The sequence below is a fragment of the Coregonus clupeaformis genome, chromosome 14, assembly GCF_020615455.1.
Source record: "Coregonus clupeaformis isolate EN_2021a chromosome 14, ASM2061545v1, whole genome shotgun sequence".
NCBI classification, from domain to species: Eukaryota; Metazoa; Chordata; class Actinopteri; order Salmoniformes; family Salmonidae; genus Coregonus; species Coregonus clupeaformis.
Window position 1 is genome coordinate 46,262,353 of NC_059205.1, and position 27,871 is coordinate 46,290,223.

General features: G+C 43.7%; 1 protein-coding gene across 1 annotated transcript; it reads right to left on the minus strand.

Annotated features, from left to right (window-relative positions):
- Positions 1 to 1,098: 1,098 nt before the first annotated feature.
- On the minus strand, positions 1,099 to 26,435 carry LOC121580822 (calponin-3). The gene is made up of 7 exons (XM_041895890.2): positions 26,158 to 26,435; positions 4,899 to 5,020; positions 4,371 to 4,437; positions 4,098 to 4,235; positions 3,656 to 3,772; positions 2,667 to 2,813; positions 1,099 to 2,318 (listed from the first exon to the last, which is right to left on the minus strand). The coding sequence occupies exons 1-7, from the start codon at positions 26,212 to 26,214 to the stop codon at positions 1,929 to 1,931; spliced, it is 1,038 nt and encodes a 345-aa protein (XP_041751824.2). The 5' UTR covers positions 26,215 to 26,435; the 3' UTR covers positions 1,099 to 1,928.
- Between the last annotated feature and the right edge of the window lie 1,436 nt (positions 26,436 to 27,871).

Here is a 27,871-nt window from a genome sequence, read left to right on the forward strand (position 1 = left end):
TACCACTTCAGTGGATGGGGCTCTACACACATAGAGAGGGGGCATTATGGCACAAGGAATCAATGGGATATAAAATAATGTGACAGAAACTAACATTTCAGATTCTCTTCTAAGAGTCCTAAAAACCCTTTCCTACAGTCGAATGACAAAAGCACCCTCTAGTGGCCTCATGGGTCGAACATTATTAATATTTTTCATAATGAATAAGTATTACTTTATTTCAAACACTGAAAATCTGGTGTTTCTGTATCAAACGGTTTTGTTATATTTCAGCCGTCTATGATGTATATGAAGTGTGATACTGGGATGCAAACTCAAAATTGAATACATTTCAACTCTATATCTGACATGGTACAGTTGTCTTCTTTTTTGTAAGCCCCATAACTATGCGTGTGAGGTGTATACTTTCGTTTCAAAGTAGATTTGTTTAAGACTACCAAGAAACACTGTGTGACCCTGATTTAGCCCACTGCAGTAAAAGGTTTTAAAGAGGCAGAGAAACTACAAACAGAACTACAAAATCATTCCAGTGCTTTTAAGTCAAACTGGGACTAGACAGTCATTAGCATCTTAACTGTAACCATCCATCTTTTTCTCCTGCCAACCTTCTCTAAAATATGATTGCTTGTTTATTCAGAATGGATATAGAAAATCTACACTGAGTATACAAAACATTAGGAACACCTTCCTAATAATGAGTTTCAACCCCTTTGCCCTCAGAAAAGCCTCAATTCATTGGGGCATGGACTCTACATGGTGGTGAAAGCGTTCCACAGGGATGCTGGCCCATGTTGACTCCAATGCTTCCCACGGTTATGTCAAGTTGGCTGGATGTCCTTTGGGTGTTAGACCATTCTTGATACACACGGGAAACAGTTGAGTGTGACAGTTCTTGACACAAACCGGTGCACCTGGCACCTACTACCATACCCCGTTCAAAGGCACTTAAATCTTTTGTCTTGCCCACTCACCCTCAGAATGACACACACACACAATCCATGTCTCAATTGTCTCAAGGCTTAAAAATCCTTCTTTAACCTGTCTCCTCCCCTTCATCTACACTGATTGAAGTGGATTTAACAAGTTACATCAATAAGGGATCACAGCTTTCACCTGTGGTCAATCTGTCATGGAAAGAGGAGGTGTTTCTAATGTTTTGTACACTCAGTGTAAGTCTCTTACCAAAAATCACCACTGATTTGAAGGAGAGGAAATAAAGGACAAACAATAGAGTATATTGAAAACAAGGAGGAAGGAAGGGAGTAGGTAAACATGATGTGACGGAATGCTTCTCTCACAGAACTCCCTAGTTGAGTTTCTGAACCATGAGAACTACAAAACCCATAAAACATGGCACATTCTATACATTATTCTGATTGGTCGAAAAATACGGCCATTCTAAAGAGAGTTTAAAAGGAATGCAAGACAGATAAGGCAACATTTCCCTTATAGGGCAAAAAACATTAGTTTTTTTAAAGCTAGCAAGGATAGTAAAATTCTTGCTCTGTTGATAACAAAATCACTCTCTCACACTCACTTTACATTACAGTGGCTTTATACCAGAGTAACAGAATTTGCATCAGTTTAAAAAACGTAATCATATGTGGTCCCACAAAACTGTATCAAACTATATATATAGGCCTATGTTTCATATGATCCGTAAAGGTACTTGGACATGCTACTCCACTCCCGATTCCGGTAGAAGGCCACTATAACGTTACATATTCCCAGACACACTGTGTTACACTTATGCCAACTGGAACTACGGCTACACAGGGTGACTTTTTGACAACGCAATAAAGCAGCGCTGTTGTCAAAACAAGCGCAATTTTTTTGAGCTGCCAAAATGAGGCCCACAGAGTCAAAAGGGAAAATATCAAATGGCACCCTATAGAGGGGAATAGGGTGCCATTTGACACACAGTCAGTCTAATAGTCGATGCCCTGGTCCTCGTCATAGTGCCCGCTGTACTGCTGTTGGTACCCACCCCGGTACTCCTCCTCGTCGTCATGGTGATACTGGTACTCCGCCTGGTAGTCGCAGTCACTAATCTCCGATCCATTGGTCCCCGTTCCCAGGCTCCCATTGCCATGGCTACCGGCATTGTTGCCGAGGGTAACAGGCGAGGTGGGCTCTGTGGGGGAGGTGCAGTACTTGGGGTCGTAGATCTGCCTGCCCAGGCCGTAGCTGCTCATACCCTTCTGGGACGCCACCTTGTTGGTGCCCATCTGCAGGGAGATGGTGGAGCTGTCTGCTGTCTGTCCCACCGACTTCTGGTCGTAGATGTCACGGCGGGTACCCGGCGCAGACATGCCAGCCTGGAGGGGAGGAGGGAGGGAGAGGAGGGAGGGAGAGGAGGGAGGGGAGCAGAGGGAGGGAAGGTTAGGTTGGTGGTTAAGTGGGAGTGTGTGTGTGTGCGTGCGTGCGCGTATGAGAGAGTAAAAGTGTGTGTGTTTGTGAGAGAGAGCAAGAATGTGTGTGTGTGTGTGTCTGTTTGTGTGCACCTGGCCACAGTAACCTTTAGTTGGTTGATGTCTCACCGTGATACAAGATTACTTCTAATTGCTTCCAGGGATTATAGTGACTAGGAATCCACTGCAGCAGAAACCATTGAACCATAAGAGCCACAGTACTTTATACACCACAGACAAACAGTACACTCTTACCTGGCTGGCTCCTTTGTTGGTTCCCATCTGCAGACTGATGGTAGTCTGGTCGTAGGGCTTGTCCGTCTGTGACTTTGGGTCGTATAAGTGTCTCCTGGTCCCGTACGCTGTCATACCAGACTGGCTGGCACATTTATTTGTCCCCATCTACCCAGAACAAAAACACAGACAGCATTCAAGTCACAATGTCCTCTAATCAAATCTCTTCTATGTCTGGCAATGGTATCGATCACAAATTTAATTAGTTTTTCAGAGTAGACTGGTATACATTGTTTTGGTACAGACAGGATAAAACGCACACACGCACGCACACACACAGAGTATACCAAAACATTAGAAACACCTTGAGTTGCAACCCCCCCCACCCCCTTTTGCCCTCAGAACAGCCTCAATTCGTCGGGGCATTGACTCTACAAAGTGTCGAAAGCGTTCCACAGGGATGCTTGCCCCTGTTGACTCCAATGCTTCCCACAGTTGTGTCAAGTTGGCTGGATGTCCTTTGGGTGATTAACCATTCTTGATACACACGGGAAACATTTGAGCGTGAAAAAAATAAACAGCAGCGTTACAGTTCTTGACACAAACCGGTGCACCTGGCACCTACTACCATACCCCGTTCTAAGGCACTTAAGTATTTTGTCTTGCCCAATCATCCTCTGAACGGTACACATACAATCAATGTCTCAATTGTCTCACGGCTTAAAAATCCTTCTTTAACCTGTCTCCTCCCCTTCATCTACACTGATTGAAGTGGATTTACAGGTGACATCAATAAGAGATCATAGCTTTTACCTGGATTCACCTGGTCAGTCTGTCATGGAAAGAGCAGTTGTTCTTAATGTTTTGTATACTCAGTATATGTATTTTTTCTGTAAATATATTTTTATTGTCTACTGCTATAATATCATTATTAAGTGGATATTTTGGGGGATGAGATCCACTGATAGCATTATCTCTGTGGTAGTTGGTATTGTGTTAGTATGACTCACCTGCAGTCCAATGACACATTGTCCTGCCTTCATTATCTCCTCGTCGAAATGGCGCGTCTTCTTGTCTGCGTACTTTACACCGAGGTCACAGTTGGAGTTTGAACCTTTGGTTTTCGCCTGTTGCATGGTATGAGACAAATTAACAAAGTCAGTGTTGTTTGCAGTTTTACATAACAATGTTTTTACTCTAATTACAACTATACTGTGAGCCTACATAGTGGTGCATCGACATCTCAATCACCAGCATTTCAATAAAAACCCCAGTGTTTGTTCGATCACGGATTTCAGCACCAACAACAAAAACAAACCAAAAACCATTGTTTGGCTCCTTTTCATGTCACGCTCTCCTATGGCACCGTGTGTGGTGTTATGGCACATGGTTATAACAAGGTCAAGAACAACTCAGGGTTCTACATTCACCCGAGTCTAATCGAGAACCTACCACACCAGCCAGGGACAGCAGTGTGCTCTGGACCTGGGTCATGTTCCCGTTCTCAAACAGGTCATTGGCCTCAAAGATGTCGTTGGGACAAAGGCCAAACTTCAGAATGGCTCGGATGAAATTCCCCAGATTTTCCAGCTAGAAGAGAACAACAAAATAAATCAGACTCCGGTTGAGTCTCATTATTTAGTATCGTCGAATGAAAAGCATTTTCCCTCTGTGAAATGGCAGCGTTACAGTATACATTAAAATCTATTATTTTGTTTCCCATACCTTGTGCCAGTTGAGTTTGGAGTGGTTGATTTTCTTGATGGAACCAGGCTGCAGTTTGTTAATCAGCCTAAGGCAGAAGAAAATAGCAAACCCTTACAGTTTGATATGAACATAAAACTAATTCTCAACTAGAGCAATGAAAAATAATACACAGTTCCTGGTGGTAGTAAAAAGAATGCCGGAGAGATTAAGACCACAGCTAATCCTCTGTAGACCTTTTCAACACCTGATCACTGTTATGGCAACAATATAACATCCTGTATTAAGTCTACTTGAGTGATCATCTGTAGAGGAATGTGACTAAGTATTCCCCTACATCCTCATAACTAACTGAGCTGAAGACAGGTGAAGTCTAGGGCTTGTAAACCAGTAACCTGAACAGGGCAAAACATCATTCACATGTTGGGGGGATAATGCAAACTAAGAATATGGATTGGACGAATGGTATAATATGTATAAATACCTAAAACATCAGAATACATCAGCTTACAACCCTTACACTTTGTGTAGACAGAAAAAAAAACTAACTCGCAGAGGATGACTCCGTCCTTAAGGCCCTTCTGGAAGTTCTCTCCAATGGGCATGCCCGTCACCTCCTCTATCCAGAACCGGAGCTCCTCCTCCTTCTGCAGGTCATACTTCCCTGCGATCTGAGAAGACAAAAGAATTATGTAACTCCACCCGCTCTTCATTTAACCACAATGCAAGCCTAAACCTAGACTACTTTGCAAACTCTGTAACCTTTTGGTATGATTGTTCTTTCTGCTTGCATTTTGTATTTATATTGATGTGTGTATTTTCTGTAATTTATGTAATTCAGGGCTCATCTGTAAAAGAGACCTTGGTCTCAGTATAACTCCCTGATAAAATAAAGGTTAAATAAATACATGAAAATGATTATGCCTTTGTGTGCCACAGGGAGTGAGTCTGATAGTTCTAATAGCCTCTAGACAGAAAAGCAGAAATTAGAATTTAAACAGTGTTTATGTTAAGTGTAATGCATTAGTCTAACCTCAACATATTGCTTAGTAAGCAGTGAGCAGCACACCCACTCAATAGTTATAACTCATGGTCATTGGGCCCAGCTGGCCCACTCCTTGGGAAAGTTAGATAAGGTCTGTTAAAAGGGTAGACTTGCACAATAATTCATAAGGCTTTTAGCCTGATCTAAATACAAAACATCTGAGAAAGCATTACACAATTAAAACCAAAAGGAAAACAAAATCTGATATCCATTCTATCCATTAATGTATTTTCTTTAAGAGAAAGTCACTTGAGGTAGCGCTTCAGTCCTAACAACAGAAGGCCAAAGCTTTTCAACTGATGCTAAAGCCGATCTATCACATATCATTCTAAAGGTGCGGACAACACTGCAAGGTTAGTTTTTTGGGAAAACATTCCACTCTCCTCTCCCCCACATCACTGCTGTGTGGCCTGCTGCCAGGTGTGGTAAGATACACAGGAAATTACATGGACCGCTGCCCCATGCCTGAACCCTGGCTTTAGGGGACGGCTCCACAGGTTCCACAGTCCAGACTAACACTGTTGCTTTACCCAATGACTTGAAGGAGAGAGAAAGACAGACAGACACACACACAGAACGCAAGATAGAAAGACTCCTGAGATGTCCTGAGCAATAAAGTGTCTGAAACCGACATGAAAACATCACAGAGACAACGTTACGTGAGGTAGCGGAGGGAGACATTAGAGGGATATTGCCCTCAGTCATCTTAATGAGTTTCCATTGGCTGCTTGGTTGAAGCCCAGGGCTTCCAACTGTGAAATACATTGCTTGCTGCTTTTGCTAATTAATCAAGAGAAAGCACTCAGGGACCGCATGTACACCTCAGAGTGCGGATCTAGGATCTGGGTCTCAGAGTAGGAGTGCTGATCTAGGATCAGGCCCCCCATGTCCATGTAATCTTTTCATTATGATCTAAAAGGCTAAACTGATCCTATATCAGCACTCATACTTTAAGATGCTTTATGAACAAGGGCCCATGTCCCCCCTTGTCCACAATCTCATTCATCGTGATCTAAAAGGCTAAACTGAGACGCTTGATACATACGGCACTAGGGCCAGGGACGGCTTGTTCAATAGGGCGATATGGGCGACGCACTGCCAAACGGGAAAAGGAAGGGATTTTTTTTCTAATCAATTATATAAAAAAAAAAAAAAAAAATTATATATTTTTTTATAAATTTATAAAAAAATTATATCACGGCAACAGCAGTTATCAGTGTTCACGTCTGATCTGCCAGCCACTAAATGTCAAATCAGGCTAAAGTCGTGCTTCAAATGGCCCCGCCCGTTTTTTGGGCGATTTCAGTCAGGTTGAAAATCGCCCAGAAGTCTCTCATAGCCTGTCATGTAAAATCTATTTTTTTTAAATTTCAAAGCTTTCAATACATTCTCTATGGGTGTCTGTGGGCTTGCACTTACGCGCTTTCGTCATACATAACGTAACCACGAATGAACGTAACTAAGAAAAGACCAGGTAGCAGCCTCAATCAATTCACTACTACTATCAAAATGGCTAGGCTTCAGTCCAACTCGATTGTGTCTTTGAAAGAAGTTCCTTTTTGTCGGCGAACAAATTAAGATAAATTGGCAACGAAACAATTAGGACCTCCCAGACCAAATTTAATAATTCAACAGGTTTCTACTAAAGGCGGAAAGTCCTACACCCGAGGATTTTCCAAAAATTGGTACGAAACGAAAAAAGACATTGCCACTCACTCAACTGGATGACGAGGGATACAGGCTAGCTGTCCGCCGCCACAACGATGAGGTTAGTGTTGATAATCACAAGTTTACTGGATGTGGATATGGTGTAATAAAGGCAGTTTATTCAGAGGTAAATATATCTGGAATCGCGTTCACGGACCCGTTCGTCAAACTCTTAGGGAGCTATAAATTAAGCCCCATTACTTACCATATCAGATAAGAGAAATTGCTGCAGCTACATATATTTTACATCCTGGCCCTACATAGTTCACTATTTGCATCACTTACCAAAATATTACATGTGGTCATATATGCTTGGAAAGTGGAGATGCCATAGAACGTCAAAAAAGTAAACATTGCTGGAGACACATTGTCGTTTTGGAGAAGACATCGCGTTTGCTAGCGAAGAGATTTGTTGTGGCAAATGAACTTGGGCTGGGAATTGCCAGGAACCTCACGATAAGATATATGCATCAGCATTGCGAGTCTCATGATTCTATACATATTGCGATTCGATACTGTGATTTTATTGCGCACCATATGTCTGTTGCAGAGGGATCAGAAAGCCATGAGAACGAGTTTTGATCAGTCATGGAAATAAAAGTGCTGAAAACTAATTGGCTCCCAATGTGAAAAGATTGAGAACAAGCTATGAAGGAACAATAATGGTGTTTTGGTGCAGGTACAGCCAACTAGCGCTAAAATATTGCGATATTGTCAATACAGTATATCGTAAAGTATCACTATGTAACTCGATTTCTTTCACCCCAATCCCTCAAATTAACGGTAAATAACTGAATTGTTTGCCCCACATTTAGCTAAGATGATTAGCTAGCCAGCTAAAATGTTTTATTTAGTTAGCAGTCGCATCTACAATAGTTTACTGTCAATAACATGTCTCCAAAAATGACGTGGTGTCTCCAATTGTGTTGACATTTTACAATTGCAATGCGCATCCATGAGTATCCACTTTCTGTAGCTCAGCTGGTAGAGCATGGTGCTTGTAACGCCAAGGTAGTGGGTTCGATCCCCGGGACCACCCATACACAAAAATGTATGCACGCATGACTGTAAGTCGCTTTGGATAAAAGCGTCTGCTAAATGGCATATTATTATTATTATTATTATTATTATCTGAAGAGAGCCGAAACATTGTGTGCAGACATTTTATGCAATAAATGAAGTAGGTTCAATCTAGTAGTTCTGATCTTCTGATTGGTCCTGATGAGTTGGGCGAGGTCCCCTCCAGGCTACTGTCACTGTTGCATTGGCTCTGAGTCGGGTTCTCTGTCTTCAAATGTTCAGCCTAAGAGAGGGGATTTTTGTGTGTGTGTGTGTGTGTGTGTTTAACAGTGATGATGTGTGTGTGTGTGTGTGTTTAACAGTGATGATGTGTGTGTGTGTGTGTGTGTGTTTGTGTGTGTGTGTGTCCTCAGAGCAAGAACTCGTGAGTTGGAAGAACTGAGAGGCCTATGGCGTGGGTGTTGTCCTTGGCCACCTGCTGACAAGGCTGACAAGATAGGACCCTTTTGTCCATTGTTATTGGATAGGAACAGAACTTATAACCAGCTCCTGACCTAAATAGATCTTAGCACAACATTTTACTCAACATATCATATTCCATATTCACTATAACAAATATATTTACTACGACATTAGCAAGAACCGCCACATCCTCAGCCGGCTAATCCAGTGTGTGAAGTTTTGCGGAGTGTTTGAGTTAGCTTTGCGAGGCAAAGATGAAACTGAGGGCTCCACCAACCCTGGTAAGCCAACACTTTTGAGATCAGTCAATAAATGCTTCTGGTATTGACTTATATGCTGCCCCTGTCTTCATGTTGTTGCTGGACATATCTTTTTTTAAATGTGTGTAGGTCACCTAAATCATCAGAAAAATTGCCCCTCCTGAGAATTTTTTCAGGAGCCGCCACTGACTAGGGCTAATTATCGACTAAGGAGGTATTGTTTTTCCTCGCCGTGCCACAGGAGCAGCCCAAGCAAGTTATGGTACAGTAACGACGCTGGAGTCAGCAGTTTCCCCATACAGGAGGAATGTGGAATAGCGAACGACCGGGTGTCTTCCTCGCAGCTCGTATTACATCATCAGTCTGGCACGCAAGCACAGATCTGACTGCCTCATGGGGAAACCAGAGGGGTTCAGACTCTACATACAGTGTACCTTGATATCAAGGAGAACATCTGACTCTTACAAGGTCTTTGGACAGGAAAATGCAAACCCTATTGATGGCTGTGTAACAAAAATACTAATTTTCACAATTCCACAGTATTATTCCAACCTCAGTGTGGAAATATATAAATACATTTTTGGCCGTGTAACAAAAAAACTAGCTACACATTCTCAGATACTTTTTTTTCCCCAATGAATTCTTATTTCACTAAAGATTTCACAAATAGAGATTGTGAGCCATGGGCTATTGACTATCGCCATGCAATATTATGGAATAAAAGGTTAGGTGCCGAACCTGAACCATACAAAGATATCTCAAAGTAACTAAACCTCAAGTTTATATCAACCTCAAAAACAAAAAGCCATTGTAAATACTACTGGTCTGTTTTCATTGTCTGAGTCAAGCTACCACATTGTCAAAACAGACCCTCTTCAAGGTCTGTGTGTGTGTTTGAGAATGTGTGCAGTGTGTGTTTAGCTGGGAGGAGCCGAGGTAGTTCCAAGAGTTCCCTCATCTGCAATTTATTAAACCCACACGCTGCACTTGGGTGACACACACACACACACAAAACCTGCAGCTCTTGTTGCCTATGGTGAAAACAAGCAAACAAGTAGAGGTTTTCCAAAGGTTCAGAGTCATCTGTGATAGGCCTAATCCTCCACACACAGAGACTAACCTCTGCTGAAAGAAGTCTTCAGTTCTTCTCTCAGAAAGACACAGGGCTGAAATCCCATCAACCTCACACATAACAAATCCCACCTTTCCTGTATCTAACAGTTCATCACCCTTCACACACATAACAAACCAGACTTTTGTGTTTAATAGTTCATCACCCGCCCACACGCAAGTCCTGACAGAGTCAAATCTGAAATCTGTCATCAAGATGAAAAAGGGAAAACACTTGAGAGAACAATTATTTCAGTATTGCTCCAAAGGCTGTGTGTAAGAAATATGGCAGCCGTTCCTACAAAGACCAGCAGTCTTCAAAAAGGGCAAATAGTCTTTAATGGGATTAAAAGGAGGGGAAAGTTGATGTGATGTCCCAGAAATAATTAATCAGACTTTGATCCCACATTGGAAGGGTCAGAGGTCAACGTGAAAGGTAGATAAAGGAAAAAGTGCCCCTCGCAACCTTGTGTCGTGCCAAACAAGCTACGCTATGCTAGCCGTTGCTATGAGACTCAAGTCTCACACAGGGAGTTAAAAAAGGTCCAATGCTGCCATTTTTATTTCAAGATCAAATCATTTCTGGGTAACAATTAAGTACCTTACTGTGACTGTTTTCATTTAAAATGCTGAAAAAAACACAAAAATAGCTTTTTAACGAAGTGCAATTTCTCAAGCAAGAATTTTGCTATTACTATCTGGGAGAGGTCTGAGTGCGGAGGGGAAAACAGAAAATGTGCCATTATTGGCAGAGAGGTTTGGAACTCTTTCTTATTCTTTCAAAACTCCATCCCACCAAAACAGGCTGAAATTTCAGGCGGTCTTTTCAAACACTAAAAGGGCATTATCATAATTTTCACAGTATTATTCCAACCTCAGTGTGGAAATATATATAAAGCACAGGAAAATCACGTTTTTTGACTGCACTGAACTTCCCGTGGATGGCTGACTGAGAGGGGAGTGTGAACAGTTCCTGTTTGAGTCTTGCAATCTCTCCTCTACCAACAATAGCGCCAGTGTTCTTGGGACTTGACAGAGCCGAGCTAGCTAGGCATTCAGAGAGGAAAGAGGGGGAGAAAAGCAGGAATTGATTCATCTTTCTCTTTTCTCAGACATGCATAGAAAGAAACCCCTTCTTCTTATACTACCACTCCTGCCCACGCAACTGGAAGCATTTCCTGATGGGTCTGGGAAATGGAGAGAACATCTGGACTGAAAAAAGAATGAGAGCGCCGTATCGTAAACGGGCCGCTCCTTATGGATACGACTTTACTGTACTGCATTTGTTGCAAAAATCACAGGCTTTGTCCTCCAAAAACCTCTTACTGTATGTTACCACAAAACCCACAATCTGTCCAAATATTGGTTATCCATTTATTGGAGAGGAAATAGCATTGAATGGAGCCTTGACCATAGAGACAGCTGGTGAGGCGTTAATAAATTATTAACCTTCTGTGGCTCTGGAAAATGTTCAATGGAGTGGACTGATGCGGGGATGATGAGTGTGAGGTGAGGTAGAAACAATTACAACGTCTGTTTATGTTGCCCTAGGCCCATTGTCATAGTGCTGTTTGTTGTACTGCTGAACGATTAACAGATTTTTCGGTTTTTAAACACCTAATTGACCGACTTGGTTCAATTATTTGAATTCCATTTTGTTCTGTTTTTTTTCTGTGAGCTCAATGCGCATGTAATGAATACTCAGGGATAAAAAGGTGTAGATTCACGCGCAGAGTGCGGCAGGTGTTTATTACGCCTTCGCAGAAGGCAGGAATCATGGTCCCAGGCAGGCAATGGTCATACACAGGTAGGCAAACAGGCAGGAGAATCAAAAACTAGGACTGAAGGCTATAACTGGTTCTCACAAACGAGCTAGGAAAAGGCTTAGTAGAGTCAAAATGGCACAAACAGAATGAACTGAACTAAAATGGAGCTGATGAGACCAGGTGAGTAACTAACACAGGTGAAATCAATGAACAAAAATGAAAGACAGGGCTACGTTCAAGAACACAAGGTTGACTAAGAAAATAAAAATACAGAACCTTACAGCGCACAATGCACAGTTTCTCTTGAGATAAATGAGATCCAGCCTGAACTGTGCGATGTAGTAGGGAGTTGTAGTTTCCAACAGGCCAATAATCTACATATATTTCTCTTTGCTTATTTGGGCTGTTCTTGCCATAATATGGACTATTTTACCAAATAGGGCTATCTCCTGTATACTCACCCTACCTTGTCACAACACAACTGATTGGCTCAAACAAATTAACTTTTAAGAAGGCACACCTGTTAATTGAAATGCATTCCAGTTGACTACCTCATGAAGCTGGTTGAGAGAATGCCAAGAGTGTGCAGAGCTGTCATCAAGGCGAAGGGTGGCTATTTGAAGAATCTCAAATATAAAATATATTTTGATTTGTTTAACACTTTTTTTGTTACTACATGATTCCATATGTGTTATTTCATAGTTTTGATGTCTTCACTATAATTCTACAATGTAGAAAATAGTACAAATAAAGAAAAACCCTTGAATGAGTAGGTGTTCTAAAACTTTTGACCGGTAGTGTAGTTTAGTGCATAAAACATGGTAATTAACTTCAATGACCATAATCCACTGCGCATCTACTTGTCCGGTCTGTATTTATTTTATGCCTACTACGGAAAAGAGAATAATGTGCCATCGTGAGGGGATATAGAGAGCAGCTTTTGTTTCGCGAGGTATCTCTACCTGAAAATACATAATCTAAGTGATTGATAGTTGGTATTCAGCAGTCATAAAAGTATGCCTTACTTACTTTGAAGAACTACAAAATAGTGATTTTGTCAGACAGCATAGGCAACAGAGATGAGATGACTTGGCATGAAATAATAAAGTCATCAAATAAAACAAATGTAACATACACAACTACTGAAATAGTGTATTAAAGTGATGTGAATAAATGGTTAATAAGTGATGAGCAGTAATGAGCAGTCACTACCATCATGGGACTTTTATTAATTGTTTTATTTTGTGTTATTATAGCACTCAACCCAAATAATCTAAACCCCAAAAAAATCATAATCGAAATCATAATCGAACGTGTTAACAGAGAGCCTCAACTAAAGCTGGAAGGTGGCCATTTTCCACATTGTGTGAACAATAAAGTTCTCATTTCCAATTCTATCCATCCTCAAAAGTGAGCCATGACTCAAAATGTCACTGTTATCCTTAGGACACATCCTCCTGACCTGATGATATAAAAATAACCAGAAAGGAAAAAGACTCCCAATACGTCACAAACAGAAAGTGCTGCTGCTCGATCCTGTGTTTTTCCTGAAGGGCAATTATAGCCAGTGTTTATTTAACAGCACTCAGGAAGACTCCTTCCTGTTCTCCTTGAGATGTCAGTGTGGGGTTTAAAGGGCCACTCTGGGACCTCCTCAACGGAGGGAGGATGGCCAAGTCAGCACTTTAGAGCAGTGTCAACAAAAACATGACATTCCCTCACAACAGCCATCCGTGTTGTGGTGGTAGAGCTAATTAAAAGGGAAGCCACACACTTGCACACACGTGTGCACACACACAGCCCCCAGTTTGATGAAATATGAATACTTGAATCTTTTGCATTTACATTCAATTATGCAAAACAGAACAAGTGTCGGATCATTCCTGGCAGTTACATGCAAATATTTCCCGACACTTGAGCGGAATCTCTTCAGTCTTCTCTCAAACAACTAACTGCCAAGCCAACACCACAAACATGTCTTTGTTCTGTGTGGCTGGACATGGGCTAACCCTATATACTGTATTCAGGGGAGCTATTTTAAGTCCTATGTATGAGGCGCACTGTGCACATGATGTTCACCACAGCCGTATCTCTTGTGAGCAGGAGAGAAATGTAGCTGCAGACACATAAGCTGCAGGTACGATACAAGGGCGGTGTGACAAGAGGAGCTCGGCCAGAGTAATTTGAGGTGCGAAAAGATGTAGGGAAGGTGGTTTGAATTCATCCTTATTGCAAATGATGCAAGTTGCGTCTTCGTAGTGAGATTAACCAGTATGCGTTGAATGTTCACGTGAAAGAAGGCACGTTCTTGTATACCCTTCTCTTTCTGCGCATTTCTATGGCCTTCCCTTCTCTCTTCCCTTCTTCTCTTCCCTTCTTCTCTTTCTTTCCTCGTTCAGGTATTCATGATGTGAATATGTTTGTACCGGTATAGCACACTTCTTCTGTATGTACTGTAACGCTGTGCTGCATCTCTCAGTAGTGGTGTAGGTTACACAGGGGTATAGGTACGGTGGCAGGTAGCCTAGAGGTTAAGCGTGTTGGGCCAGTCCCCGAGCCGACAAGGTGAAAAATCAGTCGATGTGCCCTTGAGCAAGGCACATGTCCATGTGTCAATACTTTCAGCCTGTTTTTCATAATTAAATGGCTATTTTCTCTTGCTAGAGGACTGGAGGTTTAAGTGTCCTTTCCTCGAGCCAGCGCAGATGTCAGGCCATCACAGCACCACTGTATTAAAGTCCTCACTGTGAAGGGTTATGACAAAATAATGCACGTCTTATAGCTGTGAGTCCTCCACATATCATAGAGCTGGGACGAGAAACCAAAAATGATCGACACCGACCATATTTATCGTATGCATTTGGCTGATATTGTTCAGTACGATAAGTAGCCTATACTAGAGAAATGTGAAGTTTGAAATCAAATAAGATTGCTAATATGGGTGATTGTTAATGGGACAATTGATGGCTACAGCCATCAAACTAGTAGTAGTAGTAGTAGTAGTAGTTAAAAGGACAATAACAAATGTTGTACATTAATGTTATAAACTTATCGTTCAAATTATTGCATCGCATCAATTCAGGCAATTTATTGCGATGTGGATTTTTGTCCATATCACCCAGCTTTACTGTAGCACTAAAGAAAAAGCTATAACCGCAACAGTTTCAGCCCTGTATCAGATTCATAATTCCAGGTATTGGCATAGTTGAAACGTTTTGGAAGGTTGTATCAGATGCCACAATGCAGGAAGCCACAACTTGCAATATGTCTGAAGGCCAGGGAGAGGGTCATTTACAAAGTAGGCTAATTCACTTTCATTATTGTTGCAATTACTGGACAAAGCAACGTCCTTTGTAGTGTAGAGCGCTATTGTACTCATGCATGTTAAGTATTCATAAACAGCACATACAAGCATTTCCTGGGAATTTCCTAATTAATCAAACTGTTAAAGTGCGTCACACTAATAAAAGCGAAAAGGTACAGTAAACAGTACCTTTTAACATGGAGAACTAACTAAACATGCAAACCAATTGCCAGAGGATGTGTCGAGCTGCTAACAAAAACATAGGATGATGTCAATGCCATTTCAAGTAAGTCAATAATCAATTTCCTGAATCCACTGAGTTGAAATGGAATCGACTCCAATCACCCAAGCCTGCTACTCCAGTACAATGTCCTACGTTGTTGCTGTCTGACATACAGCCATAGTTGTGAAGATGTTGTGTGGTGCTTTTCAACCTTCAAAGTAATAAAGTCTGGGTAAGGTGATGCTGACGACAGCCAGTGACACACACACCAAAGCTCCCACTGTGTTTTTGATGTCCAAGTGATCGGAGCCTCCCATTGTGATCAGCTGTTTACTTCCTGGAACACATCTGGGTGCCAGCCTGCCAGGAGTTACCATAAGAACCATGACCAGGAACCCATGTGGAGGGCTCTACTGGGGCTTTAACTATACTATTACGGCCAATTTCCCGGACTCAGTTTAAGCATATTCCTGGGCTAAAAAGCACTTTCAATGGAGTTTCTACTAGAGCATGCTTATGTCCAGGAGTAGGCTTAATCTGTGTCTGGGAAACTGCCCCAAAGGCTTTGCCTGAACTGCATTACGTAGATCTTCACTAGAAAGAAATACTAAAAAGTTACAAGGGGGGTTGGCTATGAGGTTTTGTGCTCCGCTTGACAGTTCAGAGACATTCATGGCACTTCCTATGGAACATGATTATTTTCCACAAGCAGACCACTGAAGGGCTGGCATATCTCCGTCAGACTTCTAATAAAGCGTATCTTCTGGCAGACAACGTGGAAAATGTCTCCGCTCACACTGGCAGGCAGCAGGGGTAGGGATGGAAGTTCATAGAACCATTGCTTTGCATGGATGGAATGACCCACTTCGAGCTCCATTTAAAAAGGGAATGAAATGACAAAAAGCCTCTGGAGAGGAGCTGTGGATATCAGTATAAAAAGACGATTGGCTTGACCCGGAAAACTCTGGGCCCTAGATATACCTTAGCTATAACTGGGTCAAGTTAGGTGGTCAGGAAAAACTCCTGGCGCACTCATAATTTCTAGTACATTTGTACCCAGACAAAGGGAGGTGATCCACCTCTTTAGTTCATGTGTGGGACAGACTGTACGTGTGGTTCATAGACCTCTGGGCCATCTGGAGTTCTCCCCAGGAACAATGTGCTCACTTGAACAGAAGTAGGGCTGGGCTATTTATTGAATTAATTCGATTAATTTGAATGTATGTTTTTGCGCGATATTCCAAATGCCTGCATCGCAAGAATCTAGTTGATATTTTTTTTATTAATATGAGCATTTACATCCGCTTGTTCTCATGTTGTCTTTTTGGTCTCGTCTCCTTCTATGCTGTGTTCACCTTCCCATTTACACCAGCGATCTGTATATAATGAACAGATGCTCATGTCTCCGCTCTAACAATGGGAGTCGTTGTCCCAAAGGCGGGAAGGCAGACGACAAGTGCAGGTCCAAAATAAGCCCATAGAAATGCATTGGGCTTATTTTTCGAAAGATTTTAGCAAGAGTGAAACCTCTCGCTTCACCTCTTCCTGTGTGTTTACAGTTTACACACACCAAGCCCCTCCCCTGTCACTAACGCCAACAAAGATGAGAGATCACTTCTTACTCTCCGACAAGCGGTTTCATCTCACTATTTGCATTTTACATTTGGTCCAACAGAATCGGTCATATGGACACCAAAACACATTGAGACATTATTTTACCGTAATAGAGGAGAAGTTAACCTTTCTAACGATACCCTTTTTATGTCTCAACTACTCAAATTGCGCGCAGAGCAGACACTATTAAAACGAGAGTATCTATGAACATTGATTCTGGAAAATTAATGCTCAGTTTGTCACGCACGGCATTGCAGTAGCAAGTATGGTCTACCGCTAGCAGCATTTCTGCCAAATACTTTCATACTAGCTGTCTAGTCTGTGTTTTATAAATGTACAATAAGCATAAAACACTATTATATAAAGAATCGGCAACTCATTCTGAGAAATTAGGTAGGGCACTTGATTTCAACATCTGAACAAAGTGGACAGGCATGCTGTTCAAACAGTTGGAGACGGACAGAAGGGTGTGCTCATAACAATTCAACTGTTCTGCCTTGTTAGCTGGCAAATTGACCCAAGTTGGCTAAACTTGAAATATAATGATTAGCTGGCTACTCACTAGCACGTGGGCTTATGCTTGAGAGATTGTTTATGAGACCTGTGTTAATTTTCTATAGCTTAATGCCTGTTACAAGAAGTTAGTCATTATTAGTGAATGTGCATTATGCATGATTGATAAAAATATATATAATAATAATAATAATAATAATAATAATAATAATAATAGAAAATAAAAAATGTATGCCTTCACTAACTGTAAGTCGCTCTGGATAAGAGCGTCTGCTAAATGGTTCCTGTTACATTTGTTACAAAAAAGGGCATTTTCATAGATGACTTGAAAGCCAGATCAGTGATTATCACAAAAAAACAGGTTCAACTATTTTGATAAAATAATTAAATTATTAGTGGGTCTTTTTGGTTGTGGAAGGCTTATATTTAGCCAAGGTATAACTTCACAAGCCCTGAATTCATTTGATTATTGCTGACTGTTTGAACTGCAGTGTATCCCATGTGGTTCAGTTGGTAGAACATAACGCTTGCAACGCCAGGGTTGTGGGTTCGATTCCCACGGGAGACCAGTATGAAAATGTATGCACTTACAATGTAAGTCGCTCTGGATAAGAGTGTCTGCTAAATGACTAAAATGTAAAACCTTTAATTGTACAACAAAGCTTATTTAGATAACTTTTTATATTTTATCGAGATATACTGTAACGATCCCGGCAGTCTGAGTCGGGTCCTGTCTGGTGACCAGTGTTTTGGGTTCGTAGTCTCCTGTTTCCCGAGGGTTCGGGAACGCTCCGGGGAGCTCTCTGGTTTTCCGCACCTGCATCCCGTCAGCAATCTGCACACCTGGCCCTCATCATCACCCTTTTTAGGTTCTGGCCAAACCTCCAGTTCCTGCCGGATCGTTAGCCATGAACAGTAGGTGTTCTGTGTATCAGTTTAGAGTTTCTTGCGTGAGTTTTGTTGTTTTGTACTTTGTTGAGTTTTTGTGTCCTTACCTCCGTTTTTGTTCCACCTGCAGTCACACGTCCGGAACCTTCACCCCACCTCTGCCTGATGGTCGGCGGCTGCCGAGCCATCACTGGACCTTGTGCTGCACCCCCCAACTACTCATCCACGCCGCCCGCTCTGTCCCTGGATTATTCTGCACCTTTGGTTGTATCTAAATAAACCCTCACCTTCGTTCAACTCTCCTTGTCCTGGTCTGCTTCTGGGTTCTGGCTGAGGGAACTGTGACAGAACGATCCGGCCAAATATGAACCCAGCGGACCTGGACTCTGTTCGCCATGCCATTACCCAGCAGGAGAAGATGTTGGGCCAGCATAGCATGGTACTACAGGAGATCGCGTTGTCAGTTCGGAACCTTTCTACCGGCCTGACGGAGGTCCAGAACCAACGCCAGTGTCCGGTGGAGGACCCACTACCGGTTTCACCCATCTCGCCTGCCGCTTCTGAAGTTGTGTCCCTCCGTGAGCCCAAGGTTCCGACGCCGGATAAGTATGAGGGGGAGCTGGGAAGATGCCGTTCCTTCCTTATGCAGTGTGGATTAGTGTTCGATCTACAGCCCTACTCTTATGCCACTGACAAGGCTAGGATAGCCTTTTTGATTGAGTTGCTGCGTGGTCGAGCGCTGGAGTGGGCTTCAGCCGTTTGGGGAACGACAGGATCCCTGCATGGCTTCATACCAGGGGTTCACGGCCGAGATGAGGAAGCTCTTCGACCATTCCGTCCGAGGGGGGACGCAGCTAGGCGTCTGTTTTCTCTTCACCAAGGAACTCGCAGCGTGGCCGACTTCGTGATCGAGTTCAAGACGTTGGCTGTGGAGAGTGGATGGAACGAGGAGTCTTTGCAAGCGGCCTTTTACCAGGGCCTGTCGGAGCAGCTCAAGGATGAGTTGATCTCCTATCCGGAGCCTAGTGACCTGGACAGCTTGGTAGCCTTGTCTATTCGGGTGGATAATCGAGTCCGAGAGCGAAGGAGGGAGAAGCAATGGGGTCCGTCCAATCGATCAGCTTCTCAGTTCCCAGTCGGGTCGGGTGGTGGACCAGAACACGTCGATCATTCTCCACCACTAAGGATTAGTGGAGAGGACCTCTCTCCCGATTCTGAACCCATGCAAGTGGGGCGGCACGGGTTAACCAAGGAGGAGCGCCAACATAGACGTAAGACCAACTGCTGCCTCTACTGTGGTCGCTCGGGACAGTACATCTCCACTTGTTCCCGGCGGTCGTCAAACTGCCCGGCTCGCTAAAGTTGGGAGGACTTTTAGCGAGCCAGTTTCAACCTCTCAGTACCTCTGTCAGACCCCGCTTCCCGGCTACCCTTGTGAACAGGAATCAGAGCTTAGCGCTTAACGCTTTTATCGATTCAGGTGCCGATGGAAGCTTTCTTGATGCCGAAGTTGGTGGAACAGCTGGGGCTTTCCAAGGAGCAATTGCCGGAAGCCATTGAAGCGACCACTCTGAACGGCAGTAGTCTGGCACGTATCACGATGAGGACTGAACCGGTTAAGATGCGGTTGTCGGGGAATCATTCTGAGATGATTTCATTTTTCATTCTGCCGTCTTCCCATGTTCCTCTGGTCCTTGGATACCCCTGGCTGAAGGAACACAATCCCACGTTCGATTGGGTGACGGGCAAGGTAACGAGTTGGAGCCTTGATTGTCATGCTAACTGTCTCAAGACTGCCTGCCCCCATTCGGTTCCCAGTCAGGTGATTGAGGCTAAACCCCCAGATTTGTCCCTGGTTCCCGAGACATATCACGATTTGGGGAAGTTTTCAGTAAGCAGAGGGCTCTGTCACTTCCTCCCCACCGACCATATGATTGTGCCATCAACCTGGTTCCTGGAGCTGTCTACCCCAAGGGAAGGTTATACAGTATCTCCCGACCTGAACGTGAGGCGTTGGAGACCTACATCAAGGAGTCCCTAGCTGCTGGTCTCGTTCGTCCCTCGTCATCACCCCCTGGGGGGCAGGATTCTTCTTTGTGGGAAAGAAGGATGGCTCTCTTCGACCGTGTATTGATTATCGGGGGGTTGAATGACATCACGGTCAAGAACAAGTATCCCCTGCCCTTGATGAGTTCTGCCTTCGACTCCTTACAGGGTGCTACGGTGTTCACCAAGCTAGACCTACGCAATGCGTATCACCTGGTCCGATCAGAGAGGGGGACGAGTGGTTGACGGGTTTCAATACACCGATGGGTCACTTCGAGTATCAGGTGATGCCGTTTGGACTGACCAATGCTCCAGCGGTATTCCAGAGTATGGTGAACGGCGTCCTGAGAGATATGATCGGTCTCTTCGTGTTTGTTTACCTGGATGACATTCTGATCTTCTCGAAGGAACCTTCCGACCACGTCCAGCATGTCCGGCAGGTTCTGCAGCGATTGTTGGAGAATCGCCTGTTCGTGAAGGCCGAGAAGTGCGAGTTTCACGCCCACACTACATCCTTTCTCGGGTACATCATCTCCAGGGGTGAGATTAGGATGGATCAGGAGAAGGTTAGAGCGGTTCTGGAATGGGCCCAGCCCGATGCGAGATTGCAACTCCAGAGATTTTTGGGGTTTGCGAATTTCTACCGCAGATTCATCCGGGATTACAGCCGTGTGGCCGCTCCATTAACTGCCTTGACTTCCAGTATCAGGACCTTCAAGTGGAATCCGGAGGCGGATCGAGCGTTTCTGGATTTGAAGAGGCGATTCACCAACGCACCGATTCTCTCTCAACCGGACACGGCCCCGTCAGTTCGTCGTTGAAGTGGACCGCGTCTGATGTGGGAGTTGGCGCCATCCTGTCGCAGCGATGCTCCACGGACAGTAAACTCCATCCCTGCGCCTACTACTCTCGTCGCCTTTCGCCTGCAGAGAGGAATTACGATGTGGGTAACCGGGAGCTTCTCGCGGTGAAACTTGCCTTGGAGGAGTGGCGCCACTGGTTGGAGGGGCGGAGCAACCGTTTATTGTCTGGACTGACCACAAGAATCTTGCTTACGTGCAATCGGCTAAACGTCTCAACTCCCGTCAGGCCAGGTGGGCGTTGTTTTTCGGACGATTCAAGTTTGCCCTGACGTTCCGACCTGGATCTAAGAACGGCAAGGCGGACGCCTTGTCCCGGATGTTCTCCAAGACGGAGGAGAGTGGGTCCAAGACCGAGACTATTCTCCCCCGGAACTGCGTCGTGGGAGCAGTGATGTGGAAGATTGAGGAGGAGGTGCTGGCGGCCCTTCGGACTCAGCCCGGTCCCGGTAACGGTCCACCCGGTCGGTTGTTTGTGCCTGAGTCGGTTCGTCCTGCTGTCCTCAAATGGTCCCACGCCAGCAAGATGGCTTGTCACCCTGGCGTGGCTCGGACAATGGCGTTTCTTCGCAGACGTTTTTGGTGGCCTGCCATGGCCGAGGATACTCGGGGTTTTGTTGCTGCCTGTCCAGTGTGTGCGCAGAATAAGAGTACCAATCGGCCCAGCTCTGGACTACTTCACCCCCTTCCTATTCCCCGGCGTCCATGGTCGCATCTGGCCCTGGACTTCGTCACGGGTTGCCCGCTTCTGAGGGGAACACGGTCGTTCTGACTATCGTGGACAGATTCAGCAAGTTCGCCCACTTTGTGCCTATTGCCAAGCTTCCCTCTGCCTCGGAGACGTCCGAGATCCTGGTTAGGGAGGTTTTCAGGGTCCACGGTTTGCCCAGTGATATCGTTTCCGACCGTGGTCCTCAGTTTACCTCTGCTGTCTGGAAGTCCTTCTGTTTGGCCATTGGAGCTACAGTCAGTCTCACATCTGGTTTTCACCCCCAATCCAATGGTCAGGCGGAGAGAGCCAACCAGAAGATGGAATCCACGCTACGCTGTCTGGTCTCTTCCAACCCCACCTCCTGGGCCTCTCAGTTGCCTTGGGTTGAGTATGCCCACAATACTCTCCCTACATCTGCCACTGGGATGTCTCCCTTCCAGTGCCTGTATGGCTACCAACCCCCCCTGTTCCCTTCTCAGGAGAGGGAGCTATCAGTGCCTTCGGTTCAGGCTCATATTCGTCGTTGCCACCGGACCTGGCATCGGGCCAGAAAGGCACTCCTTAGAGGTTCGGATCGGTATCAGCTCCAGGCGAATCGTCGCCGGGATCCCCGCTCCCACCTATACCATCGGAGATAGGGTTTGGTTGGCCACACGGGATCTTCCGTTACGGACTGAGTCTAGGAAGTTGTTACCGAAGTTCATTGGTCCGTTTGTGGTGGAGAAGGTGATCAATCCGGTGGCAGTTCGACTCAAACTACCGAGGACGCTCAGAGTCCATCCCACCTTTCATGTCTCCTGCCTCAAGCCTGTCTTCCTCAGTCCTCTGTTGCCTCCTCCGCCTCCTCCTCCTCCTCCTCGGATGATCGGAGGTGGTCCTGCCTACACGGTGCGTCGCATCATGGATTCCAGACGGCGGGGCCGGGGTTTCCAGTATCTCGTGGACTGGGAGGGGTATGGTCCTGAAGAGAGGAGTTGGATTCCGCGGCGACAGGTCCTAGATGCTGACCTCATCAGGGATTTCTACCGTCTCCATCCTGGCGCTCCGGGAGGTCCGCCCGGGGGCGTTCGTCGGAGGGGGGTACTGTAACGATCCCGGCAGTCTGAGTCGGGTCCTGTCTGGTGACCAGTGTTTTGGGTTCGTAGTCTCCTGTTTCCCGAGGGTTCGGGAACGCTCCGGGGAGCTCTCTGGTTTTCCGCACCTGCATCCCGTCAGCAATCTGCACACCTGGCCCTCATCATCACCCTTTTTTAGGTTCTGGCCAAACCTCCAGTTCCTGCCGGATCGTTAGCCATGAACAGTAGGTGTTCTGTGTATCAGTTTAGAGTTTCTTGCGTGAGTTTTGTTGTTTTGTACTTTGTTGAGTTTTTGTGTCCTTACCTCCGTTTTTGTTCCACCTGCAGTCACACGTCCGGAACCTTCACCCCACCTCTGCCTGATGGTCGGCGGCTGCCGAGCCATCACTGGACCTTGTGCTGCACCCCCAACTACTCATCCACGCCGCCCGCTCTGTCCCTGGATTATTCTGCACCTTTGGTTGTATCTAAATAAACCCTCACCTTCGTTCAACTCTCCTTGTCCTGGTCTGCTTCTGGGTTCTGGCTGAGGGAACTGTGACATATACAGTACCAGCCAAATGTTTGGACACACATACTCATTCAAGGGTTTTTCTTTATTTTTTAAAACTATTTTCTACATTGTAGAATAATAGTGAAGAGATCAAAATGATGAAATAACACATATGGAATAATGTAGTAACCAAAAAAGTGTTAAACAAATCAAAATATATTTTATATTTGAGATTCTTTAAATAGCCACCCTTTGCCTTGATGACAGCTTTGCACACTCTTGGCATTCTCTCAACCAGCTTCACCTGGAATGCTTTTCCAACAGTCTTGAAGGAGTTCCCACATATGCTGAACACTTGTTGGCTGCTTTTCCTTCACTCTGCGGTCCAACTCATCCCAAACCATCTCAATTTGGTTGAGGTCGGGGGATTGTGGAAGCCAGGTCATCTGATGCAGCACTCCATCACTCTCCTTCTTGGTCAAATAGCCCTTACACAGCCTGGAGGTGTGTTGGGTCATTGTCATGTTGAAAAACAAATGATAGTCCCACGAAGCCCAAACCAGATGGGATGGCGTATCGCTGCAGAATGCTGTGGTAGCCATGCTGGTTAAGTGTGCCTTGAATTCTAAATAAATCACTGACAGTGTCACCAGCAAAGCACCCCCACACCATAACACCTCCTCCTCCATGCTTTAAGTTGGGAAATACACATGCGGAGATCATCCGTTCACCCACATCGCATCTCACAAAGACACAGCGGTTGGAACCAAAAATCTCAAATTTGGACTCCAGACCAAAGGACAAATTTCCACCGGTCTAATGTCCATTGCTCATGTTTCTTGGCCCAAGCAAGTCTCTTTTTCTTATTGGTGTCCTTTAGTAGTGGTTTCTTTGCAGCAATTCGACCATGAAGGCCTGATTCACACAGTCTCCTCTGAACAGTTGATGTTGAGATGTATCTGTTACTTGAACTCTGTGAAGCATTTATTTGGGCTGCAATTTCTGAGGCTGGTAACTCTAATGAACTTATCCTCTGCAGCAGAGGTAACTCTGGGTCTTCCATTCCTGTGGCAGTCCTTATGAGAACCAGTTTCATCATAACGCTTGATGGTTTTTGCGACTGCATTTGAAGAAAATGTCAAAGTTCTTGAAATGTTCCGTATTGACTGACCTTCGTGTCTTAAAGTAATCATGGACTGTCGTTTCTCTTTGCTTATTTGAGCTGTTCTTGCCATAATATGGACTTGGTCTTTTACCAAATAGGGCTATCTTCTGTATACCCCCCTATCTTGTCACAACATAACTGATTGGCTCAAACGCATTAAGGAAAGAAATTGCAGAAATTAACTTTTAAGAAGGCACACCTGTTAATTGAAATGCATTCCAGGTGACTACCTCATGAAGCTGGTTGAGAGAAGGCCAAGAGTGTGCAAAGCTGTCATCAAGGCAAAGGGTGGCTACTTTGAAAAATCTCAAATCTCAAATATATTTTGATTTGTTTAACACTTTTTTGGTTACTACATGATTCCATATGTGTTATGTCATAGTTTTGATGTCTTCACTATAATTCTACAATGTAGAAAACAGTAAAAATCAAGAAAAACCCTTGAATGAGTAGGTGTTCTAAAACTTTTGACTGGTACTGTATATCGTGAATAAGTTTAAAATAAAACAAAAGGGATATAATTTTTAGGCCATATCACCCAGCCCTAAGCAGAAGCCAAGAAAACATGGAAAACTTGGCAGGAGGCCCAGCCTATCATTCATCTATTCAAGCTGAGCTGCATGGTACATCTAATAGTAGCAAGTTGATTCCATATGAGATAAGGTCTGACAATGAAGGCAATGCTGCAGCTTTAGATTGTGTATAAAGTTCAATAAACTACAGTGAGGTCAGACAAGGAGAAAGCATTGTTGAGGAGGATGTTGTCTAGTAGTGCAGACTTCACTCAGCAGTATAGGGGCCCTACACCGCCCATACAGGCTCCACCCACTATGTGGAGCAACAATGAGTTGTTGGCCTTGCCATTCATTCATGAAGCTTTCATCCTTTCCTTTGACATGAACCAGTAGCATCAAATTAGATCATAAAGGAATATTGTACATAATGTATATATATATATATGTTTTTTCATCCCACATATCTGTGTAGCCTAATTAAAGGTTGCATTTGTTTAAAGTCTGGGAAAAGGGGACCGAGAATGGACATTATTTTTATTACAGCCTAGTTGGTGATGTTTGTTGATCACTAGTTTCCAAGGTAGTGTTCCAAAACAGACATTCTCAGTGCAGATTAATTATGGTGAAGACATTAAATCACAACCTATTTGAAATGTGTTGTGCGGAGTATTCTGCACCCTGTAACCTGGTAGACTATCCTTTTCAAGTCAAAATGTACAACAAGACAAAGGGCACATTGATTGACAAATTGAGCATAATTCATTTGCTACTGAAGTACGTGGCCATTTGCCATCACACACTTTCCATAAAAGGAAAACCAGTTCCAGGTCGTATCGAGAGGGACATTAATGCACCGACTGATGCGAAGCAGTTTCACGTGGGTCACTTGATGAATGCAAATAATTAGTTTCCTAAAAAAAAATATTTAAAAAATCTAATTGCATCAATTTGATAGTGCTGTAAACTCTCTCCTGATTATGTGTTCACCAACAATAGGTAAAATGGTATAGTCCTAATAGTCACGCTTACCTTGCTTCTCAATTCTGCAGTCAACCCGTACACTGGTCCCTTGTTGAATTGAGTCATGTTCCTTTGTTTTGCAAACGTAAAACAGTGTCAATAATTTGCAACAAAAGTTGCAGCTTCTTCCAAGTTTCCTCTGTTACAAAGTAACAAATTCCGTGCAACAATGTGAAACCTTCAACCTCCTAAACCGAGATAGTCTGCTTCTTCGGTGAGCAGATAGATAGAGAGAAAGGATCTGCGTTTGCATAGAAAGTTTGAGTTGCAGTAGCTCCTCTTTTGACCCAAAAAAAGTGTGCAGCGCGAGAGAGATCTGCGGTAAGCCAATCAGAAGCCTTTATTTTCTCTGCGCTCGTTTACTGTTAAATGGAGGATAGCTCTATGGATAGCGCTGAATATAAGGATGTTAGAAAGAAAGCCTTCGAACGTTCATAATAACAGATTCACAATTTGTTTTGTCAAGTTTCCCCTGATTAGGCTATATGACACTCCTACCTTTCGATACATTTGCATTGATATCCCAATGTCATCAAAAATCGAATTAAACGAAAATGACAAACAATCAAAAGTATTTATGAAGATATATCATTTCATTATAGTAGGCTACATGTCATGAAATATCTGCCTATTTTCCTCAAAAACATGGATTAGAATAGAAACGCAAAGCATGGGAGTGACATAAATACTGCTTCCTTCCACAAATCATTGGGAAATGACAATAAGTTAAGTTTCCATTTAGACTGAGATCAGCTCTAAAAATAGCCTATAGTAAAGAATACCTTAGTCTCTGTCTATACTATCTCTACATTTGCTGGCCGAATGCAAACAAATCCTTTCCTCCATCCCTCCCTCCCCCTTCCTCTTTCCATGTGTTTCCTGCCCATTGAGCAGTGCCTAGTCTACAAGTCTGTTTACACTCACGAAATAGTTCTGGGTTACATTTCTGAAGAAAAGTCGTTTGAAAGGTTGAGGAAATATACAACACTGTACATTTGCCTCATAGAAATATTGAAGTGTTTGTTATTATTCATGTTTTATTGAGTGTAAGGTACACACCAAAAAAGGTTATATTGTTTGCTTCATGTATGGCACCCCTAAAGGTTATATATATAACCCTTTCTTCACTGAACCAAAATTGATTCCATATAGAACCCTTGGGTTCCATATAGGGTTCTATATGAAACCCATTTCGGTTCTATATAGAACCTTAAGCGGTGACATGTACTGTATGAAGCAAGCATAGAACCCTTTTTGGTTCTATCCAGAACCTTTCTTTTCTAAGGGTGTACTGTATGTCTAATATTTTCATTCTGTATATGAAACATGCTGAAACATGAAACATATTCATGCGAATGATTCCATTGTTTTGGTTGTTACTTAGGTGATGAAGAGAAAACAAGTAAGGGAGAGAATTGGTATTCACCTAGGTAGGTAACAGTTTCCACAAAAGAGAAAAAGTAACTGTGAATGGAAATTCAATTGCCTTTTTCCAGTCATTTATCCTGCGTGTTTGCACAAGCAGTAAAACTATACAGATTCCACTGATCTTATTCAGCTCTTGTTCCTGTTAAACCTGTTGAATAATTATTACTGTGCATAATTTTTTGTTCACCAACAACAACTGCCAACGGCACAGGTATTGTAGGTAGTGTACTACTAAATGCTGTAGGCACACTACACTGAAGCAATGGCTGTTAACCGTTGTGTTTTTCCTTAGGAA